This window comes from Malaclemys terrapin, chromosome 5 (genome assembly GCF_027887155.1).
Source record: "Malaclemys terrapin pileata isolate rMalTer1 chromosome 5, rMalTer1.hap1, whole genome shotgun sequence".
Classification (NCBI taxonomy): Eukaryota; Metazoa; Chordata; order Testudines; family Emydidae; genus Malaclemys; species Malaclemys terrapin.
Genome location: NC_071509.1, coordinates 133,748,166 through 133,761,826, shown reverse-complemented (window position 1 = coordinate 133,761,826; position 13,661 = coordinate 133,748,166). Strand labels below are relative to the sequence as shown.

The window sequence follows — 13,661 nt, the reverse complement described above, 5'->3', positions numbered from 1 at the left end:
TGTAACCATAAGAGGAAATAATTCGGTAGCTAGTGGCACCAAGGAGGGAGAAGAGTTATTTAAACTAAAGGACAACATATAAACTGGCCGTGAACAAATGTAGGCTCAGGGCCGACCTTAGGGAAAATTGGTGCCCCAGACCTCATGGGTGCCCCCCATTGCCCCAGGCCTGTGTGGGTGCCGCCCCTGGTACTCATGGGCTCCCCAGAATCCCCCCTTCACTCCGAACCACTGCATTGTGCCGTCTTAGCCCCTGCACCCCTACCCCTAAACCGCACCCCCCTCCTGCAGCCACATGGGGAAAGTGACCTGGATGCACAGAGCACTTGGTGTTACTCCTCACTCCCCCCCACTTACAACCCCCTGGGGGGTGGGGTGGAGGAACAGTATCTGCTTCACTGCTCACCTCCCCCTCCACTAGGAGGAAGCAGGGAGAAATCTGGGTGCTGCCCTACATGGAGCTCCCCTGCTAGCCCAGAGTAGCTTGTAACTCTACACCAGCTATACAGCACCCCCCTGACCACCCAGGTGGCCCACCCCTGCGTAGGCTGGAAATTAGAAGGTTTCTAACCATCAGAGGAGTGAGGTTCTGAAACAGCCTCTACAGAGCAGGTGTGGGGGCAAACAACCTAACCAGTGTTAAGCTGTAGCTTGCTACGTTCATGAAGGGGATTATATGATGGGGTTGTGTGCGATAGCAGGCGACTGGACTTGATGACTCAGGAGGTCCCTTCCAGTTCTTCGTTCCAGATTGGTTGGTCTCCAAACATATGTGAAGTGTTATCGCTTTGAATGTTAGGTAAAAAAAATACCAGTAAATTAAAAATTAACAGCTGCTGGATCAAGAACACCACCAGCTGTTGGACTGTAAAATCTGAGGTAAAGAATATTCAAAGCTACGAGGGCTAACGCTTTGGGAGAGAAGTAATGGCAGAGACAAAAGTTCTTTTAGTTTCAAAGATAGAAATGGTCTAATGAAGGCCTTCTGCTTCCCCTCTCCAATGGAGAAATGGGATCATTTGAAAACTTTCTCATTCTGCTCAGTGCAAACTTTAGTGTCCTCTTCCTCCTCCAAAGTAATGTCCTCGTTGTTGTTTAAAACTTCAAAGATTGAGCAGGCACAATATATCACAGGAGTCTTTTGGTTAATGAATTAGGCTAAGAAGAAAAAAAAGAGGCGATTCTTTTTGTGTAGCAATTTTGGGGTTAAACTAGAAAGCACCTGAGAGACTTACTGTTCCTTTTGAGTATTTTATTTTCTAAAGCAAGGTTGAGATTCACAACACTTTAGTCTGGATTACTCTGTTGGCCTTTGTACTTATTAGAGCCAATTTCCAATGGGAGGATTCCAGAAGTCAAGTCTATACTTTGAGATTGTGACCCACTGTCTTCCACCATTAAAATGGGAGTAATTAATTTTCAATAACCATGAATTATTGTTGAGCCAATTACACTGTAAGAATTTTCCAAAGAAGAGGCATTGTGTGTTAATGTGTTAAAAAACCCACTGGCATCCATCTATTTTACTATAAGGGGAACCAAGTTAGAGTATGGCATAAGTCATTCTCGCTCAACAACAATGCTTCTGTGTTAACAACAACAAAAATCTTGCAGAATTAAGGCTCACTCCTGCAAACAGTCACACAGGTGCGTAGTGCAGGTAGATTCAGGCCTTATGTAGTTAGGGTAGAAGTGCTTTCTCCGTATTAAGATAATTAACTTATCTGATGTCCTGAGTCAGTGAGCTGTCTGTAACAGATGCGGGGAGCAAGCTGAAGTGCTAGAGGTGAACCCTGCTACAGAGCTGGGAAGTCACGGAGTGGGAGTGCTCTGTTATGGCCTGCTAGTGGATTTTAAACCTGGCAAGCAAATTCTGTAGTCAATAAATACCTGACTGGCACCTAGAGGGAAAACTGGCACACAGATGTCGGGTAGTCCAAAGTCTTGGGCAGGTCCTAGTGCTATTAGTAGTTCTTGAACAGACTGTTCCCTTTGCACCGTTTACTTCTGGACTGTGAGGAATGCCATTGAGTTCGATGCAGTTCCACTTACTAGGACTCATTCAGGGTAATGAGCATTATGCCTGGTAGAAAACGTTTGCAAGATCAGCTCCTATGTTTCTTTACTACGAGCCTTGCACAATTGGACAGATTCAATGGTGCCTCATGCATGTGAGCTGTTCGTGTATTAATGACACCCTCCTTCTCAATAGGAAACAAATACAAAACACAGGGGGGTGGCGAGCTTCAACCCTGCTCCAATAGCTGCAGCTGATTTCCCTGTCTGCACACTGGCGGGGTGGGCCGAGCCCAGGGAGGTTCACCTCTACAGAGGGCAGCTCGTGCTCTGCCTTAGGTACACTGCTTCCATTTACAGCCGGAGTTCCCTGTGAGCGTGCCTGCTGCTGGATACTCCGGGGGACTATTGACGAGCACGGGGGCCCTGGGGAAGTCTCCCCTAGCTGCCTTGGGGCTTCCTGGCAGCATGGGAGTTGCAGATCCTTTTCACCACTGACAATTCCCCTTGCTGGACTTTACCCCACAGCCTGGATTCCCAGCAGTGGAATGTGGCAAAGAATTGAGCCCCTTATAAGCCCCATTGAGCCTATTAAAGGTAATCGGATTCTCACGGTTTTCAGTAGGCATTGGAGTGGGTTCTCTCTGAAATGTGGCCACATTAAGGACTCACTGTAATGCTACCTCTAGGATTGCTAGAACTTCAATGGTATCTGCAAACAAGCACCAGCGGCACTGTAATCACCACAATAATCTAGGCACACACCTTCCTCCTCCACAGTTATTCACATGCTTCTACAGGGCCCTACACAGCAGAGAACCAAACAAGTACAGTGTATTTTCGATGTTCCTTATAACACACTTACAACTGCTATGCAAGCCAGTGGTGCTTTTCTTCTAAACACGGTTGTATAACCAGGGGGGCTGGAACAATTTGTAGAGTGGGGGTGCTGAGAGCCATTGAACCAAACTGTAAACCCTGAATATGATGGAAACCACTTCATGCCTTGGGGTGCGGGAGCACCCCTAGTTCCAGCACCTCTGCATATAACGTATTTTTCAAAAGGCAACTGGATGTGCTCCATGAAAGGAGGATATAACAATCCCTAAGGTAATATGGTACTGGATGGCCAAAGCGAAGGAAGCATTGTTGTGGAACAAGAACAAAGCTCACACTTATGCCATTATTCAGAACAGTAAAGTGAGGTATGCTACATTGTACAGCATTGCCTACAAGCAGGCTTGGGCTAACCGGCAGCCGCTCTGAGTATTGGGTCCTGCTGATTAAACTCACTGGCTGAGCCAACTTTCTCTGCGCTAATCTCACTATAAAAACAGGTAATGGCACTGCCTCCAAGTTATAGGCTTCCTGGCAGTGGTGGGAAACCTACAGCCTGCAGACCACATGCGGCCCGTCAGGGTAATCCGCTGGGGGGGCTGCAAGACCGTTTGTTTACATTGACCGTCTGCAGCTCCCAATGGCCATGGTTTGCCATTCCCAGCCAATGGGAGCTGCAGGAAATGGCGGCCACCCTGTGCCGCTCCCATGGGCCGGGAACGGCGAACTGCGGCCATGGGGAGCTGAGGATGGTCAATGTAAACAAACTGTCTCATGGCCCCCCAGCGGATTACCCTGACGGGCCGCGTGCGGCCCGGGAGCCGCAGGTTGCCCACCACTGCTTCATGGTTAGAGCCCATCCCCAGGTTGTCTTTTTCTAGGCTTAGCTCTAGCAATGTGGGATGCAATTAACTGAGCAGTGGATTTAGAGCACTTAAAAAACAAACAGGGAGCTTGATCCTGCTCCCAAGGCAGTGGACGGCAAAACTCCCATTGACTTCAGTGGAAGCAGAATTGAGCCCCGAGTGGAGCTAGCCAGCTGGGTTTATTTTGCTGACCTACATTTGATTCTCATAAACCACCCACAGTTTCAGTGCGTGAGAACAGCAACCACAGTGTCAGCCTGGAATCTTGATAGGTGGCAGTGACAGGCAACGTGGTTCCGAACAGATTTCAGACAGCACAGGCAGCAACAGGCGGGCCTGCTTCTCCAGTGACTCACGTTACCCAGGTGCTGAATTGAAAATTAAAAGGGTGGCGCTCATACTCCTCCCACTTCACTGACACACACAACGACAGCACACTCAGTAGAAGGGACAGCTTTTCGTAACACGATCCTCCCTGTATGCGTTTATCGGCAATGAATTAACAACACTGACTTCTACGGTATAATCTCGGGGCTTCAGAGTCAACCCCTTATTGTCATGGACTGGGGTAGTTGGCATTAGTGTAACAGGCAAAGGTCGCTGAACTGAGCTTGTTTCATATTTTGGAGGTGATCTTGGCGCCCGTTCAGGTTAAAGAGATTCATTTCTTTGCAAAGAAGCGAGTTTTGATTCTGGAGCACAAAACGCAGCCAGTGGGAAAGCATCGCAGTGGCCAAGCCCCACTAAGCCTGCCTAAGTCAACGCTTGTAGCACAGAGAAAACGAGGAGCAGAGGGAGAAGCACCCAGCTGGGAGAACGTGCAGCATTGCTTAAATCTAAGGGTAGACTACAGATGTGATTAGGCCAGGAAACCTCTAACTTACCCAAAGGAATCTGTTCAGACACCTTGATATAGGTCACAAGGAGGAGTGCACATTAGTAACGTGGTGGCGTACTGCCGACAGAATAACAACGCGCCAAACCTGGCGGCTTTGCTAGAACACGTCTAGTGAAGGCACTGGGATACGATATGTGCAGAAGGGGAGCGGGATTTGGCTCCGTAGCCAGCTGAACCCCCTTTTATGAAGGGCCTGCTCCCGTACATGGCATGTGTGTTATGTTACAAATATAAGGACATGGTGCATCGCAATTAGCAGGAAAAGGGAGCAGAAGGGGTCCTGGTATTGTGGCAAGAGTGCTGTAGCACAGCTTCCAAGTTATCCTTGCCTAGTTTGGAGTGAGGCCAAGCAGGAGTGTATCACTAAGTGCTTCCATTTGCAGGAGGACGCTACTGAAGACCAGAGGCTCCTATCTCTGCCCACACTCCGCTCTCTCTTACCCTGCATTTTCACCAGGATGGAAGCAGGCATGCAAAGGGCCTGAAAATTCCCTCTATTCAGTGCATGGAGCGATCCCTGCACTTAACTTTACCCATACTCTCACACAACCGCCTCTCATGAGTGTGAGACCGCTGCAATCTTTTGCTATGGGTTATATTCTGCACAAGGTCTCACAGGACCAATGCTGAAGTGGGATAGCAGGAGAGCCTACGGTAGCTCTTGGGGTTAAAAGCCCAACTCTCTGAACGTGACTCTCATCCCACTGGGTGTAACTAAATGAAGCCAAACATCAAGAAAGGACCTATTGACTCCGCTGTGGCACGTGTAGGGGTAGACCACATCCAGTAGAACATTGCATCCTCTCCTGGCTGCCTGGATTATAGCAGCTGCAAACTAGTGTATCCTGCAACCACCCGTCTTTGAAAAGTGGATCATGGTGGGGAAGTATTGAGAATGGAGGAAGTGATCTGCCTGACCCAGCAGCCCTTTGATGATCCATGCCTTCCTTCCATGAACCTGTTTCTCAGAGACTTCCCCTTCTACTCAACACCTGTAAAATGCCTGGTTGAATAAATCAACTAGACAGTTTGGAGCCAGATGCAGTTGGTGGCAAGGCTGATAAATGCCTACCAGGCTGCCTGCCCACTTTGTAAACCAAGAGTTGAAAACACTGTTTGGTTGAGGAACTGACAGAATGAATACATGATGAGTGATGAAGGGGTACTCCCATCAATCTGATATTTGATTTTTAAATAACTCCTGAAAAGCACATTTCTGTCCATTTCCCTGACAAAATATCAAGCTTCTGTCCCTGCCACTTTTAAAAAAGATCTCTTCTGAATTTTTTTTTTTTTTTTTTTTTTGGAGGAATGAGAAATGTGTATTCTTCCCCTGCTCCAATTTTCCTCGTTCTCAAAAACAAACAAAAGGTGACAGCGGCAGCAGCAACCAATTAATTGTTTGGGCTTAAACTTTCCAAACAAAGTTCACTCCTGGACTGAAAACAAACCTGCCAAATTTAAAACAGAGACTGAAAAAATTACAAGCAACTAAAAATGAAACCTTAGAATGGAAACAATTGTACAACCTTAATTAGGCGCTGCTGCACCTCTGACAGAAATGTTTGTAAATCTACCTACAATTATGTGAACATATGTAAACACAAATACAACGGGTTCAAAATATGCGGTGCACAGTTGCTGCTGGCTTTCAGATTTCATCAAGTTCCACTCAACTCTAAGTTTTGAGTTAGAAATGACAACAAATGTGGTTCTTCCTTGACCTTGCTAAGTTTGGTGGAAGTAGTACCAGTGAGTAAGTGTTTGTTCCAAAGTAGTGCCACACCAACACAGGGGTGGACACTTGCGACATCAAAGCCAACATCTGACAGGACATTCCACTGAGAAGTTATAGCGAATTGTTGCATTCATGTTAGTGCTGTGGTGTGGAGAAGCAGCCAAAATTTAACACTAAATATTTTTTTAATGCTAGTTTTGACTATGCCTAGAAACAAAGTAAGAGGCTCGCAATTATCTATGTATATAAAAGTCAATACCGTTTACAAGTTCTGCAGCTATTGTATTATAAAACCCATGCAGACAGTACTTAGAGTTCCCGTATCCTTCTGCACGGAAAAGGCACCCAAGTCTACACGCTCCATGAAACAGAGTTGAGACGCTGCTTTATACCTGCATACTGAATTTTGCAAGTAAACAAATACAGTATTAACCCCGACAAAGTATTTCCTCACAAGCTGGACTTGTTCACTTTTTCTGACAATGTACTTGGTCACACTTTATATTATGTGTACTTTTATAAGCCGTCTTTAAAAGGGTTAATGATGCTATAAGCATGTCAGACATGAGCAGTACATGTTATAGATAGCTGTAAGCATGTCAGTAGAAGGTTCGACGTGGTTATAAGCAATCTGTTGGACTTTTACCCATTAGATATCTAATCCTTAAACCCTTTATAAGACTATATGTACCCTTACTACGAAGTGTGAATCATTGTAGCGTATTTGGTAAATGTACTGAAGTCTTAGTGCAACACTGAAAGCCGTTGTCCTCTTTGAGGAGTGTGGGGAGACTGATGTTTGAAAGAATTACTGGGTTTCTGAATTAGTAATTCAGTCAAGCCAAGCTTGCTAAGTGTTTTTGTGCAGCAGGGAAGAAGTGATAACACCACCCAGGTAGCAACCACGTTTGAAACTGAGCTGTGTAACTTTAGGGCTGAATTTCCAGTCTCAGCAGTCACTAATAAGGGGGCTGCCTATCTCCTGTAAAATGGTCCTTTGCTTTAAACTCTACAGCCATTTTCTGTTACTAACTGCCTGCTGGGAACAATAGCAAAGTTTTTTGTCCTGACTCTTAGGGGTTGGGCAAATCTATACATCATACCATAACTTCACTTCAAATAAAGGCTTTGTAAAAGCCAGGACATTATCAGTGAAATGTGGCTAATACTCCCCCAGCTCACCGGAACACTGAGGATTAACTGATGTCGGTATTGTGTGGAAATGTCCCACTGTGGGATTGATCCTGACAATGTTTCTGCACGTGAGTAGCTTTACAGACAGGAGGGTCCCATGGAAGTCAATGGAACTCCCCCAGCTGTGACGCTGCTCTGATGCAAAAGCCCTTGCACAAGGACTGGGCAAGGATGCTTTGCCCTTTTCACTACAACCTGACAAATGTATACCATGTCCTTGTGTTGAAGGGCTAGAGGGCAGGCACCTGCTTTGCCGTCCCTCTCCCAGCAGGCTCCAAGCACTTGTACTGAGAGCAGGGAGAATCTCGCCTGTGCTCTCAAGGACTTCCCAACCTCCCCCCCCAGGCAGCATGGAGGAAGAAGCTGTTTGATTTGAATGTAGAGGGGACAAGAGCTGGACTTCGAGGGGCAGGGGGAGCAGATTGAAACTAGGTGCCTGGGGCAGGAAAGTCTGAGACTGGAGGATGGGGAGCGGAGACTGGGACTGGCTGGTGGAAGATGCAGGAATGGCTGGGCAAGGATGCAGATGAGAAGGCTGAGTGGGGCGGAGACTGCTACTGGCCAGGTGACTGGGATGGGATGAGACAGCAGGGATAACATGACAGAGACAGGTAGGAGGGGACAGGGCAAAAAAAGTCACGTTTGGGGGAAATGGACAGAAGAATCTGTGCCCATTACAGCACACTTCCCTTCAGAGCCAGGAATGGAACCCAAGATCCCTGAGTCTCACCCCTCCTTTGCTGTCAGCAAATATCTGTGAAACTATCTCATCCCCCTCTGGTCCATACAGAAGGTAACAACCTACTACTTCTCTCAGTTACTCCAGAACCTATAAAAACAATAACAAGGAGTCTGGTGGCACCTTAAAGACTAACAGATTTATTTGGGCATAAACTTTCGTGGGTAAAAACCTCACTTCTTCGGATGCATCCGAAGCAGTGAGGTTTTTACCCACGAAAGCTTATGCCCAAATAAATCTGTTAGTCTTTAAGGTGCCACCAGACTCCTTGTTGTTTTTGTAGATACAGACTAACATGGCTACCCCCTGATACTTGACTCCAGAACCTATAGTAGGTCCAGGGAAAACAGTGGGCCTAAGTCCGCCTATAGCTAAAGGCCCTCCCTTGGCTGGGGGAAGGGGCCAGTGGACCAGGGCTACAAGCAACTATGGAGGACAAGTGAAAAAACTGAGACAGGAATGACGGTCACAGGGCAAAAATCAGGTGAACACAAGGGGACATTTTGCAGAGAGCCCCTGGCAGTGCCCACTGTTCATCAAAGGCATCTAGGGAGTCAGTGGACATTGCCTGGAGTAACTTTGCTCGGAGGCGTGACTGTACAAGGGAGCACTTGAGATTCTGGGGTCTGATTATTAAAAGTGCTGAGCAACTAAGTTCCCTCTAAGCTGTGCGGCCACGCAGCAGGCTATCAAGGGCTGCGTGGGGGGAGAGGCATCTCTCCCCCCCCATAGCTGCCACAGCTGGGGACAGGCACCTCTCCCCTGGCCACCAGCTCCAGAGCTGCACCAGTGGGGAGAGATGCTCTCCCCAGGCCTAGGGCTGCTGCGGCGAGAGAGGGCTGGAGGGAGTCCTCTCTCCCTGGGGCAGCCTGCACACCAAACCCCTCAGCCCCAGCCTCAGCCCCACCCCACAGCCCGCGCTCCTAGCCAGCGCCGTCACTCCTCCCTGCACTCCAACCCTCTGCCCTGGCCCTGAGCCCCCTCCCACACGCCAAACCCCTCGGTCCTACCCACACCACACATCACCTCCATATCGATGCACATAAAATTCATTCCGCACATACATGTAAAAAAATTAGAGAGAACATTGCTGAGCAACCGCAGTCAATGGGAGCATGTTCTTTGAACAGATAAAGTGCTGTATAATGCTACGTTCTCTGAAAAATCAGGTCCTAGGCACCTGAAACTGGGCACCCAAAGTTAGTGGATAGTTTTGACCTTAAATCGTGTCTCTGATTCCCATGTATAAAATGGGGAAGATACCCCCTCATATCACACGGATGTTTTAAAAACTGATTAATATTTATGAAGCTCTGTAGAGATGAGCACCATAGAAAAGCCCATGTGTAAATTAAGAACTGGCTTCAGAGCAATGATGATGCAATAAATTAAGGCCTGGGGCCACACAGTGAACAAGGAGAAGACAAAATAGAGAATAGTTGTGAGTGAATGCTATCCATTATGTGCGCTGAATGAGACAAGGGTCCCGTGGGATTTCCTGACTTTTGAATGCTCGACACTGTACCCTTAATGTTCTCTTAACATAGTTTTTTGTGTGCATGTAATTTACACATATGCACCTGTCTTGGAACAGAGGTGATCAGGCAGCATGCAGGCAATCCTTTCTTCCTGGGATTTCAGCCCATGACTCAGTGGTACTGATTTCTCCTTCATTGGGGAGCTGACCTACAAGGTTTTGATGCCAGAGGGGAGACAGTGGTGGTGGAGGAACAAAAGGCGACCGCATTCTTCCCCTCCAAGATGGTAAATGTGTCATGAGGCCCTGTCCTGCTCCTATTGACTGCAATGGAGGCAGAGTATGGCCCTTAGTCTGCTGTAAAGCACCATATACATTTATGGTGCCACACAAATAACTGTAGTACTGGTAAGTCAGACCTATCCGCTTCACGGGACTGTTGAGACTTACTGGAGTGTCTCAAGCCACTGTAAAAACATTAAGTACTGCACAAGTGTCCAGTAACCTTATTAGGACAGAGGTGTCCCTTTTTAGGTGACCCCTGATTCTGATGGCTCACCTGCTCCATAGCAGCTTAGCTTCACTGGGGCTATGTTAACAGGAACTCCACTTAGCTTGGCAAGGTCCCTACAGGGTTTGAGATGGTGCATTCCCACCCATCGCTCACTCCTCCAGTCACCTGGCCCTGACTCCAACTGCACAGCGAGAGCTCTGCCAAGTCTAGGGCGAAGGGGTGACGAAAGGCTTGGGTCAGCAGCATCACAGAGGCACCTGTGGGAAAGGGATGGGGAAATCCAAGCTGAGGAGGACCCACCAGCCGCATGCAGCCAGTACCAGTTAATAGGGAAGGGTCTGAACAGCAGTGTCTGGCAGCGTTCTCAGAATGGCTCCAATCGTAAACTTTGTGGTTGGACTTTATTTCCCCAGAATTCAGGGGCGGTTTTGTTCAGGCCTCTCTCTGCTAGCAAGTACTGTAAAAAAACAACAACAGCTCTCAGCCATATGACTTAGTGCTTAATACCTAGCTCTCTTCCCCACCCCCCTTTTGTCTTCGTCTTCCATGCAAGGTCATTTTTCAAACACCCCCCTCCCCATCCCTTTTACAGTGACTACTATCATACCGCTAGGAAAAGAACTCTCTCTCATGGACAGACTGCAAGGGCTGTAAAACTACATAACAGAAGAATATCAGACTGTTTCTTCTTAAATCGGGTCTGTACTCCTCCAATAGGAAGACAAATCTTTACCAGCAAACAGAATGTGACATTTTGGGAACTATTATGAATGGGAGAGATTTCTGCTAACTATGGTTGAAAACCTGAAATTTTTTTAAGCGGATTGAAGCAATTATAAAGTATATTGTAGTGTTTTTCTCTGACATTTGTGTTGTTTTTTTAAAAAGCCACAAATGCTGAACTAGACAAACGATATGTTTCACTTTTGCTTCTTCCTAAAGTAGCAGTGGCTAGATGTATGGGTCACATACCTACCTACGTTTTCACCATTACAATGTTCATTTCCTAGTATAAATATAGCCCATTGTTTACTGATGGATTACAGAAGCTCAACTGTAAAACCGCAGTCCAGTAAGTAATAATTCATTCTTGCTGTGTGGGTAAAGTAATAATCACCCCTCTAAAACCAGATCCTATCGTCAGCATGCAAGTTTCACATTTCCGATGTTAAAAGGGCTCTCTAGGCATCTAAAACGCAGTTGCATCAGAGGAGCTGTAGATTCTCCATCACTGACAATTTGTAAATCAAGATTGGATGCGCTTATAAAAGATATATTCGGAATTATTTGGGGGCAGTTCTATAGCATGTGTTATACAGGAGGTCAGACTGGATAATCACAATGGTGCCTTCTGGCCTTATGTATAACTCTCTATGAGGTTCTGATTTTATTAATAGATGAATACGCAACAAAGGGAAGTCGACAGGTATGCTTTGCATTGGCAAAGTGAATTCACCAGGTAGTGTATAAAGTTGGGATAATCAGTAGCACTCCCCAGGACCACCAGAGGCAGGTCAGAATCATCCCTAACCCGTCCCCTCCAGAGTCCAGTTCTAAGTGCATCCCCGCTGTCCCCTTCAGTCCCGCTGCTTCCACTTATGCATCTAGGGTGACCAGATAGCAAATGTGAAAAATCAGGAGGGGGCTGGGGGAAAATAGGAGCCTATATAAGAAAAAGCCCCCAAAATCGGGACTGTCCTTATAAAATCGGGACATCTGGTCACCCTATATGCATCAGATGATTATGGACGGCGGAGCTTCCTAAAAACCCACAGCTGGTGGTAACAAAACTCTCAGCAGCCCAATCACCTACTTGGCCCCAGCACCTTGGCTGAGTCAGCCAGGAGTCCAAGGAGTTGCAGCTGGACTGTGCCGAATCAACACCATTCACCTGCTTGCAGTGTGTGTATCACTATTTGAACGACACCCAGCCCCAGATAAGCAAGTCACTGGACTAGAGTGCCGCCCTTAGGTCATCAGAAGGGCAAGGCAGGGGCGTTATCAACCTGGTGCCGGGCATGGGTGTTATCAACCTGCTGCCGGGCCCGGGCACCCGGTGTCACCGGCTGGGTTTCCTCGCTCTGGGCCCCAGGCCCAGCCGAGAAGGGTAGAGGGCTGAGTTTTTCGAGGGCAGAGCGATGGCACCCAGACACAGAAGCCAAAAACCGGACTGTCTGGGTAAAACACACCCGGGTGGAACCCGGGTGGCACCGGGGGGGTCAGAGTCCCTGCAGCTCCTCGCTGTGGCATACCAGGCAAGTCTAGTCCCACTCCCCCATAAGCTATGGGCCTGGGGGCACAGGGAGGAGGGGGGCCCGGGGCTGGAAAGGGGGGTGCTGCCGCTTCTTCCTAAAGCAGCGATGGCTTGAAGTGGTTTCCATTCTATGCAGGGTTTGCAGTTTGGTTCAATGGCTCTCACCGCCCCCTGGAAATGGTACCCACACCCCTGGCGGGGGGCAGCCCCCCTCGCCCGCAGCCCCTCCCCGGGCAGGTGGGCACCGACCCGCGCCGCTCGGCCCCCGGCGCCCCCTTACCTGCCGCGAGGAGGAGGACGCGGAGGAGGAGGGCCAGGCGAGCCGGGCAGACCATGGTCCGCGGCGGGAGAGAAGCAGCAGCAGCCGGGCGAGAGCTGGGCGCACTCAGCAGCTGCAGCCTCCGCGCGTCTGCTCCATGCCCGGCCCCTCCCACGCCGCCCAGCCTTCCCCGGGGAGCGGCCCGCGGCGGCCTCTGCTGGACAGTGCGGGGGAGCCGGGCCCCTCTCCCCGCAGCGAGCCCGCTCTCCCCTCCCCCAGCACCTCGCCCCCCTGCACCCCGGTGCCTAGCGCTTCCCGCTCCCCCAGCAGCCGGGCCGGGGCCGGGATTGGAGCAGAGCCTAGCAGGGGTGCCACAGACCGGGGCCCCATTGCGCTCGGCGCTGTACAAATGCAGGGAGAGAGGCTGTCCCTGCCCCACAGCGTTCACAATCCAACCCCACAAGACTGGGCTGAGAACTAGCTGCGGGCACCGGCTCCCTGGACAACTTCATGGGACCACTGACTCCAGGAAGTCACAGTGCGCCAGATGCTTAGGGTTAAATGTTTTATTAATGTATAGTAATCCATAGCAGTCGTCCCCTGTGAGCAAATGCACCCCCCTAGTCACACTCTACTATTGTAATCATGATTTAAAGACTGAAAAGTGACCTGTGCTCCTTGCTGCAGAGGAAGCCAACTCCACCCCCACCCCCACCCTATGGGTCTCTTCCAATCTGACCCAAGGGAAAATTCTTTCCTGACCTCAAATCTAGCACTCAGTTAGACCCTCAGCATGTGAGCAAAACCCACCAGCCAGATACCTAGGAAAGAATTCTCTGTACTAACTCGGAGTCCTCCCTCTCTAGTGT

At 48.8% G+C, this 13,661-nt stretch overlaps 1 protein-coding gene across 1 annotated transcript in view; it reads right to left on the bottom strand.

Moving 5' to 3' along the window:
• Window positions 1–12,930, bottom strand: part of PARM1 (prostate androgen-regulated mucin-like protein 1) — a 57,769-nt gene extending 44,839 nt beyond the window's left edge. Inside the window, exon 1 of the mRNA XM_054029642.1 lies at window positions 12,814–12,930. Within this exon, the coding sequence (XP_053885617.1) occupies window positions 12,814–12,868 (55 nt within the window). The 5' untranslated portion in view covers window positions 12,869–12,930. The remainder of the gene's footprint in view (window positions 1–12,813) is intronic.
• Between the last annotated feature and the right edge of the window lie 731 nt (window positions 12,931–13,661).